This window comes from Musa acuminata, chromosome BXJ2-2, assembly GCF_036884655.1.
Source record: "Musa acuminata AAA Group cultivar baxijiao chromosome BXJ2-2, Cavendish_Baxijiao_AAA, whole genome shotgun sequence".
NCBI lineage: Eukaryota > Viridiplantae > Streptophyta > Magnoliopsida > Zingiberales > Musaceae > Musa > Musa acuminata.
In genome coordinates this window covers 20568746-20584778 of record NC_088339.1, presented here as the reverse complement: position 1 = coordinate 20584778, position 16033 = coordinate 20568746, and the positions used below count along the sequence as shown (strand labels likewise).

The 16033-nt window shown below is 35.2% G+C and overlaps 1 protein-coding gene across 2 annotated transcripts; it reads right to left on the bottom strand.

Moving 5' to 3' along the window:
- Positions 1–276: 276 nt before the first annotated feature.
- Positions 277–15686, bottom strand: LOC103969468 (sodium/hydrogen exchanger 3). Of its 2 annotated transcripts, none has more exons than XM_065095181.1 (14): positions 15280–15676; positions 15060–15178; positions 13522–13619; positions 11775–11834; positions 11635–11681; positions 11362–11556; positions 10996–11042; positions 9271–9337; positions 6475–6575; positions 3427–3528; positions 2758–2896; positions 2615–2677; positions 2462–2536; positions 277–685 (listed from the first exon to the last, which is right to left on the bottom strand). In XM_065095181.1, the coding sequence occupies exons 1-14, from the start codon at positions 15454–15456 to the stop codon at positions 359–361; spliced, it is 1617 nt and encodes a 538-aa protein (XP_064951253.1). In that variant the 5' UTR covers positions 15457–15676; the 3' UTR covers positions 277–358. The 2 variants fall into 2 exon arrangements, with proteins under 2 accessions (XP_064951253.1, XP_064951254.1); XM_065095182.1 differs by having other exon boundaries at positions 533–672; positions 15280–15686.
- Positions 15687–16033: the final 347 nt, after the last annotated feature.

Genomic DNA, 16033 nt, shown 5'->3' with positions numbered 1-16033 from the left:
TTTATGTTTTGTCTCAGGAATAAGAGGTTTGGTCAGCACAGGAATCGATTCTCGGGAGATTCCTTTCACACACATGCATACTGCTCACTTGACATAGTACACATCACGCATTACTCAAAATATTAAATCGATATTATACATATCACTGTACAAGAAACATTCTTCCTTCCAAGTTTTCTGACATAAGCAAAAGCAGCTGCAGAAGTACTAAATCTAAATGTCGACATGCTTATACTAGCAAGTATTATTATTACCAGGAGAGCTTTATCAAATCAATTTATATAAGTAAATAGCTATTTGTTTTTTTTATATATTCCGAGAATATTATCAAATAATTGTGAAGAAGAAGAACGATGACTTAAACACCATCAGCCCCCTCTGGGGAAGTGAGTGTGGAAGATGAAAGAAGTGGGACGAAACCGCGCCCACCAAAAACAGGTCTCATATGCCTGTCATCAAACCTTCTCCATAAGTAGTGAATGGTCGAGGTGGGATGCATTATCAGCATGCCAAGGCTGCTCCTGGGATTTGCATGGCTGGTGTCATTGCCGCTGGTTCTGCAATTATCAGGAAATAGGATGTTAATATCTTCCAGGCTCGACAAGTGAGCGTCTTCGCCGTTTGTTGAAGTCCAGTTATGGCACAGCGCAGCTTTGATTAAAGGCTTTGTCACTGATCCAAAAACCTATTCAGATGGTCAGCTTCAAATTGATAGCAAAGTCGAAACAAAGTGCTATTAGGTTATCTCTACATATTATTGTCTAGTGTGACTATGAACTCATGAAGTCAAGAACAGAAAAGCATCAAACAATCAATATAGCACCTAGAAGATATAAGAAGTGGTTGGCAAGTAAAAAAAAGTCAAACATTTCTATATTGAAGAAGATGATTTTTTTTTTTGTTTAGATATTGAATATGATGCTTAGAGAAAATAATTTCTCAGAACTTTCAACTACCACATCTACGCATCTAGATCCACATATATGTATAAGAAAAACTTGTTCATACTTCTTACAAGCTGCTCCAGTGGCCACATTCGATCCAAGTACAAGCCGACGTCTATCTTTGTAAACAGATGTGCTTGAAACAATGCTTAATTATATATTCTACTATTAAGAGAAATTGATTCTTTCACAAAAAGTTGTTTGCTTATTAGCTGTTCAATTACATAGCTGCTCATACTAAGCATTTCGGAAGAAGAGCCACAGGAAATTTAAAAAGAAGATATGCCACTATGGAATACAAGGAGTTTAAGCGTGCATGTTGAACAAAAAATTTCATCAAAATATTGGACTGTAAGAGTTTATTCACATTAGAGCTTTATATGTTCAATTTTAATCCATTTGTGTTTCCATGTCAAGACATGAGATAATATGGATTTTTATTGGATATTGAAGAAGATTATACCTGCCAAAAATTAGGTTCGATAATATTTTTATAGCTATGAGAAGAATCACAGCAACAGAATTGTTCTCGATTGGACCTGCAGTACTTCCAAAGTCAAAGAAGACATCATGGACAAGGTTCTCCCTTGCTAACGAGAGAGAACACTCCGTATGTACTCTTCCCGATGTAGGTTTATTCATTTTCTCCTTGATTTGTTCTTCTGTTTGCACCTATTTTCTTCTTTTTATACTTTATTTATCTCCCCCTTAGAAAGCCACTTATGTAGTTCATGTTATTTTCCCAATGAAAAAGAATTAGCAGGCTTGTTCAATTTCTCTATTAAAAGAAAGTAACATAAGATTTATAATCAAATTTGTCAAGGAAACCTATCATATTTTCTCGTATATATACAAAATATAAAAATTAGCTTCAATTGGTAAATCTAGCATTAATCATTTGATCAACTGGTGTTTAGAGAATGATGTCATTTGTTGACTAAATAGACAAATCAGAGACTAATGGTTACACCTTATCATAGTTCATTGCCTCCACTATGTAAGAAAGAAGGAACAAAGAATCAATGGAGATGCAAGCAGTCTTTTGTTTCGAGTATGAATCTCTATTCAATTGACAGTGATCAGTAGTTCTATAGCCATTTTGATATGTCAAATCTCTTCAACACAAGGCCTAAATTGATTTCATCATCTGAACTCCGAAGAGTTAGTCAATGTTTCAGGAGTGAGAAGAACTATCATGTATTATTTCCTCTTCTTTGGTCCTTTATTTCCCAAAGTAGAACACCTTGCAGTCCTCCCACAACTGCTTTGATATTATTCAATATTCATGCTTAAATTTGTCCCATTTAGACAACAAAAGACGGGAAAAAATAATAATTTAGGTAACTTTACAATAACTATGACAGTATAAGCATGATAGACTAATCTAAGCAGAGGATTACTTCTTTTGTTGAACTAAGACCAAAATTAAAAATAGATAAAACTGATCAGACATCAAATTAGAAACTCTCATAAATGAATCATGGAAATTATATGGCAGGGTGATGTTGCAGGCATACCACAGTACTGAAGAGCACTACAACGATTGAATTAGTTATCATGAATGCTCCCTCTTTGGATGAACTTGTCGAAAACTACAACCAAAAAAGCAGGGTATGACTCAAGGAACCATCACCAAGTGAATGTAGAAAGTATAGTGATCAAGGCAAAACCTGGTTGTATGATAAAGCAATGGTGACAGAACCTCTCATTAAGCCAGCCCACCATATTACAAACTGAATGAAAGTTAACATTAGAAAGCATTTGAACAGTATCATATTCATGTTAAGTGATCAAATTAACGCATGGTAGATACCTGCTGCCGAAGGTCAATCTTAGCATCAGATGCATGTCTAAAAAAATTTGCAAAATTTGCTAATGAGAAGACAAATATAGCTCTTCCAACCATAACCAAAGCAAACAACGTTCCACTAGCAGCAACTGTTGTTCCTACACTGAGCAAATAAGTGTGACAAATATGAGATTTTCCCAGAACATTTATATGGACGTCACTGAATTTTATACGACATAATGCATAAATGGTCACGAAGATGTTCCAAAAACAGGCTATGCAGCCACATATGCCACCGCATTAGTGCATGTGGTCATAAGCCTCCATCTTGGTTCGGTGCTGATATTTGGTCAACCAGGACCAGGGAGAAAGGAGAGGAGAGGAGGGGAGGAGGAAGAGGCAGAGGAGTAAACTATTGGTAGCAGAAGGAAATGGTGACCTGGACGGGAGGAGATAGTAAACTACTGAGGCAAGGCGGTGGTGGCGGGATACGGTGGGGAGGAGTAGATGGTGGAAGAGGGAAGGGAAAGAGGGCACATGAAAGGAAGAGAAAAAGAAAGAGATGACATAGCTTCTTAATGTTTATATCCAAAAAATTTGAAACAAAATGTATTATTCAAACATTAGATATATTTTATTATGAGAAGCAGTATAAACTAGTACTATTGGAACACATTTCAGTAATTTCCCTACCTAGCATCACTTCTTTTCCACTTGTCAATGTCCAAAGCATCCATACCAACATAGAGAAATATGAAAGTTTCTGAAATGAATGACATTGCTGCAAATGCATGCCTGTGTCAGCATAACAAAAACAGAACTTAGGTTTCATGTATTTGCAGCACAAAAAAAGCTTATAAATGGATATGATGCAGAAATAATTATATTTCTAATGACCTTTTCATGGGAGATGCATGTGCAAAATAAATATGCAGAAGGCAAAGAAAATGCATTTCATTCTACAAGTATAAATAAAGATGGTACAAAGAGTTGCACGGTCTCAGGATAAACAGATTATTGATAAGTATGTTTGAAATATACAGGTTTAGTAAATTAGTTTAACCTTAGTGTTTTATGCATTAAATAAGAACTTTATGTTAAATACAAGGTTCGCAATACCGTACCGTACCGGTATTTCGACCTGGGCTCGGTACCGGTACGGTACGGTGTACCGAGCGGTACACTCAGGTGTATCGAGCACTGTAGCACTGATACAGTGCATTGCTACAGTGCACTGCTGCAGTGCGGACCGGTACTAGGCGGTCCGCGTACCGCTGGCCTGTCGGATCGGTACGTACCGCCCATACCGGGCGATACGATTCGGTATGACAGACCTTGGTTAAATAAGTAATTTAGGTGAACAATTAATTATTTTGTCTCAGGGGTGGGCCTGGTAAGATTGTTCCTTTGAGACCTAGATAATCAAAGTTGAGTTGTGGAAACAACCTCTTTATATAAGATAAAGCTGCAAATATTTACTCTCCCATACCCAGCGTTGAGAGAAACCTAGTGTACTGGATTCATCCTTTAGTTGATGTTTTTCTTATTCTAAAGACATCTCAGATCTTTATAATTACTTCTAGTTACAAGAACTGTACATCATGCATGAAGGGCAATTACCCAAGGCAATTCTTCAGCCATGAAGATGTTGTAAAGAAATGTGGGAAGTTGCTTATTTACCTCAAGCTAATACCAAATGATAGGATATGACCCTCCTATTGTGGAATCCTTCAATTTGAGGTGAATAGACCCCTCAAGGAAGAACAAGAGAAAACACAATATTTTTATAGTGCTATTAATGTCCCAAACTCCTAATCATGTTACCAATAGAAACATGTTCATGAATCTCTATTAGTTAATAAAATAATATGCTTAGATAATAATGTAAGAATAATTCTCAATTAACCATGCTGTTATCTTCTTATTTGGAGGTTTTCCTTTAACCATAACCAAAGGCAGAGCCAACAAACGTATCTATGCAGACTGTACAAATGTCCATGTGGGTACATTTTGTCTAGACTGCAAGTTTTAAAGCAGAACTGTTTGATCCCTTTTCCCTTCTTGATTAGGACAGATTTTATCTGTAAGTATTTCCATGCAACACTCCTGTCTAGTTCCACATTGAAAGTAAAAGGAGATTTTTGGCTATATAGTTGCAGACCTATTAAGTTAATGAGTCAACTATCTTATTAAGATGGATCTGGTCATGACAAATATAACAGAGTAGATATAGTATTAGGCATAGTGATAGCAAGGTTCGCTATACTGCCCGGTATGATTTGATCCAGGGTAGCACAAGTTTGGGTTCCGAATCTGAAATTAAGATCACTATGAGATGCAAATAGGTAAGGCGTATCATGGATAAAAGGCTAGAGATACATCATAATATGGAACTGCCACTGAGCAAGAGCCTCATGTATAGTATACTAAGGCTTAGTTATGGGCTAAGTTTAAGAACCTTTAGTAAGAGAGATTGTAACACCTCAGTTTGGTTTTATATTTGAAGTGGAAGGAGAATCGAGTTGATTTATAAGACTAGATACGCTTAATACTATTGATTTAAGTCCAAGCATTTTGGATCAAATGATTCAGTCCTATCAAGTTAATGGATTAGTAATCAATGCGATTGGATTGTGACCTCCCACACCAATCATCTAAAGAGCTGTAAACACATATCTTGAAATTAAGAAGTCCTCACAGCTTCTATCTTTTGAGGCTGGTTAGCTTGATTGACTTGAGAGGGATTCCGATTGGATCCAATCTATCCTGTAACATCTGACAAGCCACATAAGAATAAGATCTAATAAGTGACAATATCCTCTAATCGTGCGCTTTTAATATACTCTGGATCACTTCTTATCCATCGAAAACCATATTTGTCAAATGTACAGCCTTTGTGCAGCTTACTGCAAATATGTGTTCTACTTCTACATATTGGTAGTCCTTGTGGACCTTCGCTTTGTCTTGTGAAATCAGATAGATACCTCTTGAAACTTCCAAAGCTTTGTCATATTGAACCTGTAGCTTTTGACCAATGTCTTTTGATCTAAGTGTCATGGAGATTTTATGCTTCACTTTTAACAGTATGTTTCATCATCCAAATATTCTTTCATTTGAACAAATAAATCTTTTCATTGCCCTATTTTAGAGAACCATCAAGACCAGAAAAAATAGGTTTAACACCTTGCATAGAAGATTGAAGTTTTAATTATGGTGCTTCAAATGATGATTCAGTTGAAATCTTAATGTACATCCCATGTGTTGCATATAATTTAATTCTGAGTTAGATTTCTAAACTGCAAGCATTATTTTACAGTCTTATCACATTCAACAAAGAATTCTATAAAATAAGTTTGATCAACTAATAAAGCAGTACTAAATAACAACTTATTCTCTCTTGCTTATATTGATCAGACATATACTACATACCAAGGATTTAAATCAACGTCCAATATCATTTAGGTGGATGACCGGTATGGTACCAATATAACAGGTGGAAGACAACCTACACTACCCGGTAGCAATCCAAAAATTGATAAAAAAGTTACCTACCGATACTGAACCTTTGTTGGATCATAAATACCAGTCAGTAAGCATCATACTCATCGCTATTTGAAACTATGCTATATACTATCTCATTTGTAAGTAATCACTAGTTTTCTCATGCCAAATCTGGATTAAGGGAACATGTAACCAATTTAGCATAATGAAGACTATGTTCAAATTGAGAACATCCTTTACCTAGTTGTTATTCTTGACCGTTCAGTAACATTATGCCATGTGTAGTGTGACATGATGATTCCACAGAAGAAGATGGTCAATATTCCACTGAGAGAAAGGAGCTGCCACATAAAAGAATACATCAGTTATGTTCTGGAAGAAACCAATAAATTGACCTGGGACAAAATATATCTAGGCAACATTAGGGTATATTACTTTAAAACTTTAAAGAATTAAAAAGGTAGAAATGTGAAGTGATTGAGTATGCTTTAGGTATATTATCTACATGAGCTGTACACCATCGTTACTATCTCTAGATCTAGTGCAGAAAAAAGCTTTTGCCAATGGCACAAATCATGATGCATATTGAGATCATAACACAAAAATAATGAAATAGATGATGAAAGCAAAAAAGAGATTACACAGATAGGATAGTCACTGGATGACTGCTAGGAATAATGATTCTCCCTGGACTGACTAATGGAAGTTTCTAGAGTATATACAAGACTAGTGATTTCTCAAAACTTCTCTCATTACTTTCTTCTATATTCACCAGCAGCTCTCATAATCCAGCAACACCTCCATTTATCTATCCTCTTCACCCAAGCATCCAAGATAGCGACCTTAAGGGTAATACTTTTTGTCCAAATCATATAAATTCACCTCGAGACTTTCTTAGCAAAAGATGTTTCAATGGTATGTGGCTGGTCAGTCATAAGGATCATTAGAGAATCCATAAGATCAATTTTCCATCTCTTTTTCCCTGAAATCTGCCATGAGGGGATTCTATTATCAAGAATTCAACTATATTATACTACATTGGATTGAAAAGCTTTAGAATAAGAATAAAGGCTTCCGATGAAAAATTGGAGTTTGAGAAGGAAGCAACAGAGGACTATTCTGAAGTATCCCATCTCCAAACAATTCTTTCAGTCGTTCAAGATGTTAAATAGTTCCTAAAATTGCTGAAAATTGAGGTAAATTTATAACAGATGGACTGCAAAGACGAGTGCATGACTTGATTCAAAATTTTTCTGATATCAGTAATTTCAAAAATTCAGAGGCAACTCCTACATACTCTGATTATAAAGGCCTATATCCTTGCTGCAAACAATCCAAAATCTGATTCATTCACCATTTCCGTAACAAATTCAGTGCCACACTTGAAGTCTGAAACTTACAGCTAATTATGCCTGTCCAATGAGAAATGAGATTCTCTATTTTCATTGTACAAATACGCAACGTTACACTTAGCTTGGGTCATTTTAAAACCCTCCACAACACTTCTTCCAGATTGATAAGCATCCATCATTATTTCCCTGGAAAGCTGTATTTAACTCTTCTAAGTCAAAAAAACCATAATTCTCTCTGATATTCATTCTTGCACCTTCTTGTACCTCCTGATTTCCACTTTTCCTTCCATGAAAAGATCTGAGTTCAACTGTCTTTAGAAGCCAATCAATTAGAACCAATTGAATGGAATGAAAACAATCATAAAATGAAGTAGTATGCTCAAAAGCACTGAATTAAGAAAAAAACAACTTTCATGCAGATAAAAGAGCCAAAATTTCCGCCATCAACCTAGTCTTGGAGTTATAAATTTATTGGCAACCAATTTGACATTTATCTGGTTTTAAGAGAAGGTCCAAATAGATAATTGAAAAATTAACAAGACAATAGCCTAGGATAATAATTACAACCTTATTCTATCTCATGAAAGTTAATAGACCACAGATACAACTTCAAAGTGGAATAAGAAATGTCTCACTTATTAAAATGTCCCTTGAGTTGAACAAAAAAGCATGTAATATCTTTAAATTGAAGGAATCCAAATTCAAGCATGTTTCTAGCTGCCCTATTACTCTAATCACATTAGTTGCTCTACCCATGAGTAAAATTCTAGACTGTAGCAATACATGAAAATTGGGGAGAAACATCAAGGTATACAGTTTCGAATGATATCTCCCAGTACGGGTTTATTGTCGGGCCGGTACGTACCGGTTTATTGTTGGACCGGTATGTACCGGTTTATATATATATATATAAAGGCAACATCGCCTCGTTTTTCTAGGGTGACGTCGCACATTTTTTAAATATATATATATATATATATATATATATATATATATATATAGAGAGAGAGAGAGAGAGAGAGAGAGAGAGAGAGGCGACGTCGCCGAAGCAACATCATCGAATTTTTTTTTTACTTATATATATGTATATGTATATGTATATATATATATATATATATATATATATATATACCGAACTGTATACCGCTCAGTATCCAGTACCATACCATACTGAGAGAATGTCGAAACTTCGATACGATACAATATTTCAATCCTTGAGAAACACTATAACCATTCCTCAGCACTCTAGTCACCTTCCATGTGAAGCATTCACCAGGTCAACCAACTTAAGGTGAGAAATGTTATCTATTTAGCTGATCCACATGGCTCCAAACCTTTGTGTTTTAAGGACAAGAATGACACCCATTTGTTCATATTGAAGCTTTTTCAAGTCCACCTTATGAGCCAAATTTTATACTGCATTCTTAATACAAGATTATATGCCATTATAGAAAATAAATAAAAAGAAACAAAACTACTCAAAACAGTAGAGAAGCCTTTTTTAATTGTTGATGTAGCTACTTTCAGCAATGCAAAGTAGAGTGTGTCATCTACTAAGGAACACCCTTCCATATACACAGACTGTATATGCCTCCCATAACCATCAAGTGTCAAATAAAGACTTGAGAGTAAAGTAGATATTTCTAAGATTAATTGGAAACAGTAAATTATAAACCATGTATACCTCGGCAATCATATAAGAAAGATACGCCAATAGCAGCATAATTGCAACTTCCCTGTTTGTAGAATGCCTACATAAAATCAAATACACCTCATTAACAAGTGAACCAACAGTGACTTCCATGCAAGCGAAGAATGCGATATTTATAATACAATATTTTATTTCTTAAAAAATATCTGCACACAAACATGAAGAGTTTGGAGAAATAACTATGGATCTTGACACCCTTTTAAACTATCATGAGATGAGATCAGTCGAAAATTTAGGTTGAAAGTTGAAACAAGTTTCTTATTGTAACTAATACCTATAGTTGGATGACTAAAAAGTACGGAGTCAAAAATAAACAAAACTCTTAAAATAAGTAACATGATAGAATACGTAGAAACAACTTCCACCCAAGCATGAAATATCTAAACAAAAAGTGAAAAGGGTATGATCATGTGTGCATTTCCTTTTAATGAGACTAAAGGAATTTAACTAGCATTACTTTTGAACTTAAAAAATATAGTTTAGAGCAAATAAAGCAGTTATTATATATGGCTTAATGGATAATCCTCATTACCAGCAATAGATAAATCGGTATCATTGTGGATAATTTCAATGGTTTTTTTCTGATAAGATCTAAAATACTAAAATCTAAAATTTATTCCTTTCATGGATTAAATGCTTGTTCCTAATTCTCATTAATACTGACTGGTACAACTACAGATATAGTATGAGAATTTGTCATATATCCAAGAAATAGCCATAGTCCTTGCCGGATAGTTTTCAGTGGTTTTATCATTTAACATGCATATAATTATTCATAGGTTTTCATCTTTATATATTTCATTTTTGTCAAAGTGGAAGCAAGCAACCAGCACAGTGCAAAAGTGTTTGTCTACATCATCCATGCTAGCTAGCATATATCCATGGAGCTATGAATAATTCCATGATATGCAACCTAGGTATAATACTATGATGACATAACTCTACAAGCCTTTTCATCAGTAAAGAAGTGTTTCATCACAATAAATGACCTTTCCATATGTTCAGAAAGGGCTGCTAATATCCATCACCAATTTTTTACACTTTCAAATCCAAACAATTGGGACACCAAGTTCAAAACAGATGCAACCCAAATGTAATGTAGCTAAATTCAGCTATTACTTTGTCTCTTCAATACACAATTTTACACATTTATGAACTGTAATGTGCTCTAAAAGCAGATAGATATCACCATGTCACATTACAGACCTTTTTTCAGCTAACATATGAAAGAGGACACTTCAAAATTCATGTTGTGCCATATATGACATGGTACCGGATAGAAATATTCACTAGATGTTTAAATAACAAGAGTTAATGATACATTTTGAATATTTTATCAATATATCATCACACAATAACTTGACCACTGTCTTTTGCTAACCATCAATCTACACAAAACCAATTAAGATGTACAATCATAGAGCTAGCCAAAAGTGCCATCTATAAAGTTATTGCCTAAACAAGAAACTAGCTTATCAACATAATCTGTTCACGACAATCTCCCTAAGCAGAACTCAGTTACCTAGTTTAGAAGTTCGTTTTGGTAATATGTATGCAACAATTATGCAAAACATGATAAAAGCGAGAAAAGAAAAAAACTTCGAATAAATTATATGAAATTATAAAAAATAATCAAAAACAGTTGTGCAAACACACTTCGTACAAGAAGAATCTAAAAAGAGAAGTTGCTAAACTAACCTTCCAAAGTACAATTTCTTTATGATATATGCACTCAGGAGTCCAATCTAAAAGGTACAAAGCACAAGTAATCTTAATAAGAATGACTGGTACTGGGAAGGGGAACTATCACAAAGCATGATCTCAAATAACTGATTGAAGAAACTACATTCCTCATGACTTGATAATATACATTCTATTTGAAATGTTAAGAAACTTCATTCTAAGAGTCAAGTCAGTTGCTATTTCTACATTATACAAAGATTAACACTGAGATAAATCATGCAATAACCTGGCGAGGACAAAACTGAAATAGTTGCCAACACTTCTCAATGCCACATACATGAATTAACATATTAGTAATTTCATTTTGTAATTAAAACTTACCATTACTCCAAGCGCAGTGCTTGTAAAGAAGAGATAAAGAAAGGTTCCAAATAGCTTTATTGCAGTCATGGCTTTAACATGGCTGAGATTCAGTGATTGGACTGCATTGAAAAGTACAATTGAAGTAGCATCATTAGCAACTCCCTCTCCAAACACAAGACTGTAAAGTAGGGGTGTTTCATCTTGGTTGAGAACCTTTTATATTAAAAGGGAAAAGAAGAATTAGCTAGCAGAGGTAAAAGAAAGTTGTTGATTCATATATAGTAGTTGTACCTGTAATGTGCACACTGAGTCAGTGGCTGAGAATATAGCCCCAGTAGCTACAAGTGATTTAACTTCAAATGTTACAATGGAAAAGCAAACTAAATACAAAATGCAAATATAATGCAATAAGAAAATTACTTGAGACATACCTAGGTACTGTTGTATCTTCAAGGATGTAATGCCTATTTGCTTAAATAGAAAGTATGAACCTGTTAATTAAAATAAAATTATTATAATTTACATGAAAGAGTTTAGTAAGTCAGTTGCATTGCATAACAGTACTTGACGGTAAGGTGAGACAATCAAGAATGTAATTTTCACCATGCCTCTCGCCAATAACTTGTCATCAAGATGATGCTTGCTAGCCAGCCTAACACGGCATGTGGTTCATGCCAACTGTCACAAGCAAATGATGCATCTCATGTAGCCATAATATGGCACAACCAATATGATTGAAACTCACACCATTCTTGCAATTCAAAGCTAAAATTCTGTCTACATGAAATGCCATAAAACAAATACAAGTCATCTACTACTACAAATGGATATGAAACCCATGGTTAAATGTTAGTATAAACTAACTCAATTTCTGCAGAAGCAATTGCTACCAATAAAACAAGGAAGGTAATTCACAGGAAAAAAAAGGAAAAAAATCTTAATTTGCATAAATACCATATCGAGTTCTGTGGAGATTGTTCAGAACTTGACACTATGATAGACCAATCTATTGAATACTCTACCCTAGATGACACAACTGAAAGAACTGATGATCGATGACAAAAGCATTATAATTTATAGCTGTTTCCAGAATGAAGTTCAATTGCAGAGATTACAATAACATGCTTGTATACACTGTTTTAGACATGAAGAAACAATTTAGTGCATGCACATGCCATATATCACTCTGTGGGTGCCTGAAACAGAGGGTTATAGATATTTTTAATACATAACTAAGAGTATTTCTACTGTATATAGCATCGCATCAATGTTCATTTCAGTAGTAAACCATTATACATATGGACAAAAATGCCCATAATAATTTCTCTACTTTTTCTAAGTTGTCCATGCCTCCTGTTTAGAATATTTCTGTCTCCTCTTCTTGTCATCCAATGCTCACTAGGAACAGGCCAAAAAACCAATTTCCTACTCCCAAATTCATCTTCATTATACAACAGACTGGAAAATTAGTTGATGGGCACAAAAAAGGATAGAAACAATTATACTAACAGGTACTTGGCCTAAAGGCAAAGGAGTCAGTTGATGTTTTGAATGAGGTTTATTTGTAGGTTGGGTTATATTCCACCATTTTTTCCAATGAAGGCAAATAACAGAAGTGAAATGTGAATCATTAGGATATGTTGGTTTCTTCTTGATAATAGTGGAAATGCTATGGATGAGATGTAAACAAGCCATAATAATGGGATTTTTAGATAACACATCCATTGATTTAAAGTATGTTCTCTAACATAAAACTACACTAATATATGGAGAAAAATTGTCTCCACTGATTGTTGGGTCTATGGCCTTTTGTGTCATACCTTTTCAAGATTTGTTCCATTGGAGATGTCTTACTAGAATTCCAAGATCGTGTCCATGTTTGATAGCTCATAGGTAATGCCAAAGAAATAATAAAAGTAAAGTATAATATAGGTTGTATTAGACAAAGAAGGTAATGTTAATATCAAATAGAAACAATAAAAAGGATGTACCCAGTGCACGAGGGGATGTACATTAAATAGAAACAATATGCAAATAAATTGTAGGTTCACAATGTTCCTTCATCTCTTCACATATAAATCAAAAAATGAAAATTGAGAGAGGGGATGTGCATTAATCATAAAATAACTGAGTTCCAGATTTAAGTTTGTTGACATTCTAAGAAACAACACTTCTTACCTGTGGAGATGATGCAAAAGGATATTAGTGTTCCTAGTACACCAAACAGTAGAATTGTTGAGAAATTTCGAAAAAATTGTTTTTTCTTGACCTGAAAACTGCACATAAATTGGGCTCAGATAAGGGAAGAAATTTGTCTAGAAAGAAAACTACCATGACACTGAAATTGGTATTTGCTTAATAACGCTTATGCAAGTAGCACACCTGAAAATTAAGTTATTTAACTTGTAAGATTAAGTAAACGATCTCAATCTCACCAATTCTGCATGTAGATAAAACTGTGCCTGTGTGAATAGTCACTTAAGAATCCCTCGAGTGCATGTAAATATAGTTCAGGACATGTCATATTGCACAAATAGAATTCAAATTCAAGCATGAATAAGTATATGTGTGACGGTACACCCTGATTAAGTCTTTGCTCTTAACTAAGTCATATCACTTTGAAGAATCTTTTCTCTAGTTCATTGCTATCTTTTTTTGAAGCATTCACCACATCATTTTTCAGCCAAGTTTTTATGAAATTTAACTTTGACTCCACGATAAGGTTGCATACCAAGTTTTTATGACTTGGGTGTCAAAGAGTAGGGTATTCACATATATTGCTAAGTATAATCTTGAGAAAAAATCCATTATTTTTAGTCTCATGCTCTTCTGCAGATACATGCTCTTAAACAGTGTTTTCCTTGGCATGTACACACCATTACGTGATCAGCTGCTGGCATGATGCATGTCATAACTCCGTGCCGTGCCATCAGTATGAATCTTGTCATCACTGTGCTGATAACAGCAAGTAGTGGCTTTTGAGAAAATTCCATTGCTTTTAGTCTCATGCTCTTCCATGAATACATGATTTAACCAACTGTTTTTACTTGCCATGCACTCACCATTGTGCCGATCAGCTGCTGACATGATGCATGCACCAAGTATATGTAATGCTATGAATCCTGTCATCACTGTGCTGACACCAGCATATAGTGGCTTTTTAGAAAAATCAATTGCTTTTTAGTCTCATGCTCTTTCACGAACATATGCTCTTAACCAAATGTTTTACTTGCCATGCACACACCATTGTGCCAATTAGCTGCTGGCATGACACATGCCACAAGTATATGCAATGCCATCAGTATGAGTCCTGTCTCTGTGCTGACACCAGTATGAAGTGGTATTGAGAAGGGTGGATTAGAAAGAAAAGATAATTATTGAAGTATTATGTCATACGAGGGTGTACCACTGCTGACAGTGTATCAGCAGAGAATGTGCTGTCCCAAATTAAAAATTGTGCTCTTGGTTCTTCAGTTTCTTTCGGACTATGTTTTCACCATGAAGAAATTTACATCAATAGATAAAAATATACCTGTGCCTGATAATCATGAGTTTATATATATATATATATATATATATATATATATATATATAGCAGAAAGGAATGAGAAAATTGAGTAATTTCAGTAGAAATGATCATCTTTGGTTTTCTTTTATGCTCGTATTGTCCTAATCTACCAATTAGAAGAATCAAATACTAAAGTAAGGGGAAATACCCGGCGTTGAAGATGATGGGAGGCAACAGATATATGAAGAACAGTTCCTCATCAAACGTGAGGATGCGGGACCTCTTCCATTTGGTAACCAACAGCATCACAAGACCAGCACACAAACCCTAAAAGAAAGAATGAGCTCATGAGCGTAAATAAAGCAGACCCCAAGCTACAAAGCCTCAGCTCTAAAACCAGGAGAGGAGAAGGGGACGGGAAGCCAAACCAGGAGGAGGGAGGCGATGGACTCGTTGGCCCAGCGACTGCCCTCGAGGAGGTGACCGATGACGAGACAGGCGCAGAGGAGGGCGACGAAGACGGTGATGGAGACCACGACCGAGGCGGTGGCCGCGGTCGTCGGGACGTCGGAGGCGGGGAGGGAGAGCAGGGTCGAGGTGGCCATGGCGGTGGCTCTGCGATAGGCGTGATGCGAGGAGAATCGTGGTCTGTGGCCATGGGTTTGGCTTTTGCAGAGATGGATGAGAAGGACACGGCAAAGAGAGAAGGAATGGCAGGTCGAGAGTGCGATATATACTTACCTTTCGTCTCGTTTGAACGACCGTTCGTAGTCATGGCTTACGGCCCTCTCCATCAAAAATAAAAACATAGATGATAGAAACATCGGGTAATGGATGAGAGGGTAGAGATTACTAGAGATAGAGACAGAGACAAAGACAATAAAGGATGAACAATAAATGGGTAAGATTATCTTTCACAAAAAAAACAAAATCCTCTTATCAAAATTTTTGAAAACGAGAGCATCAATTTCTCAAAAAGTAGAATTTTTATTTCCAAAATTTATCCATTGCAGATTACAATTCATCAATATCATCTGTTATTACGGGAATCTTAAAGTATCTCGTCGCTCTCCTCTACCAACTTTAGCTTAATTTGTCAATCCCATTATATCCATATTTCAGAAATTTTAAATTAAATGTTACAGGTGGATCCCATTGCACTCATTCCTAACTTTGTACACT

What these genes read in the sequence shown, in the direction of transcription:
- LOC103969468 (XM_065095181.1), bottom strand. Translation starts at nt 15,456, where the DNA reads ATGGCCACCTCGACCCTGCTCTCCCTCCCCGCCTCCGACGTCCCGACG. An exon ending in CTTTTGCATCATCTCCACAG is followed by an intron (nt 11,835 to 13,521) that starts GTAAGAAGTGTT and finishes TTTAATTAACAG; the next exon opens with GTTCATACTTTCTATTTAAG. An exon ending in TGGAAAAGAAGTGATGCTAG is followed by an intron (nt 2,897 to 3,426) that starts GTAGGGAAATTA and finishes TTATTTGCTCAG; the next exon opens with TGTAGGAACAACAGTTGCTG.